The 1,209-nt window shown below is 35.6% G+C and overlaps 1 protein-coding gene across 1 annotated transcript; it reads left to right on the top strand.

The window, feature by feature from the left end:
* Window positions 1–37: 37 nt before the first annotated feature.
* On the top strand, window positions 38–1,203 carry LOC107682821 (ovostatin homolog; the record flags this gene model as incomplete). The annotated part of the gene is made up of 6 exons (XM_016478951.1): window positions 38–203; window positions 298–382; window positions 471–588; window positions 693–813; window positions 903–1,012; window positions 1,096–1,203. Coding segments are annotated over 6 exons (708 nt in total), but the record flags the coding sequence as incomplete, so codon positions are not given.
* Between the last annotated feature and the right edge of the window lie 6 nt (window positions 1,204–1,209).

Raw genomic sequence — 1,209 nt, forward strand, 5'->3', positions numbered from 1 at the left:
CTGTAACTACCTGCACTTTGTGTTTGGTATTAAATAGGACAGTAAAGGTAACAGAATTGGTCAATGGACAAATGTTTCTTCAACAAGCTGGATTTTGCAGCGTTCTTATGAATTAAACCCGGAAAGCCATCAAGGTGTGTACAGACTGAAGGCTTATATTGGTGACAGGATGATCTCACATGATTTTGAGGTGAAAAAATATGGTAAGTAATAAACTATTTGCAATGTTTGCATGGGACAAATTTCATACAAAGTCAAAATGTGATTAATAATAACTATAACTTTCGTCCTCTGTAGTTTTGCCTAAGTTTGAAGTTACTGTTACAGCACCAGAGACAGTGAGCATAGATGATGAGTTAATGGCAGTTGAGGTTTGTGGAAAGTGAGTAGCATCTTTACTTAAACGTATTAAAAGCATAAAGAAAGGATTGTTTTCTTCCATACATCTTTGTCTTGTACATTTTTCACAGATACACGTACGGGCAGCCTGTATCTGGTAAATCATGGGTGAAAGTGTGTCGTGATATTCCACGCTACTCTCACAGGCATGACAAACACAGTCCAATATGTGTGAATGAAACCACTGAGGTTTGTCAGTCCAGTACCAAAAGTGGCATGTGACATTTATTTCCTACCTCCAGATTATTAAGTCACTCTTAGGCATTGTGTTTGTGTTCATTCATTTCCATTAGATGAAAAAGACAGGCTGTGCCATCCATACCTTAGATATATCTACCTTTTTAAACTCAACATATAATGATCGACTAGAAAATTCTCTTCATGTTGAAGCAACAGTCACAGAAGAAGGAACAGGTGAGCTATTAATTACTGAAATTAGAGTTTTAAAATCTGGTTTCATTAAAATGTAAGTTTCACACTCATCATCTATTTGTATTTTACAGAGATCACCATGACAAAATCTGAAACTATATCTCTCACTTATGAAATTGGAAAATGCACACTTACTGACATGCCCAAAACATATGAACATGGATCAGTTATAGAAGGAAAAGTAAGATCTAAGATCAGGTTCTCAGTTTAACAGCATTGATATGTACAGAATCATTTATTCCTTCAAAATCTTATTTTTAACAGATCAAACTCTCAAATTTCAAAGGCGCACCAATACAAAACAAAGTGGTTTATCTTTTGGAGGGTGAAACCTGGTCCTCAAAACTGCTCCTAAATCTCACTACAGACAGTGATGGA

Source organism: Sinocyclocheilus anshuiensis, unplaced genomic scaffold (genome assembly GCF_001515605.1).
Source record: "Sinocyclocheilus anshuiensis isolate Anshui unplaced genomic scaffold, SAMN03320099.WGS_v1.1 C32629336, whole genome shotgun sequence".
Taxonomy (NCBI): Eukaryota; Metazoa; Chordata; class Actinopteri; order Cypriniformes; family Cyprinidae; genus Sinocyclocheilus; species Sinocyclocheilus anshuiensis.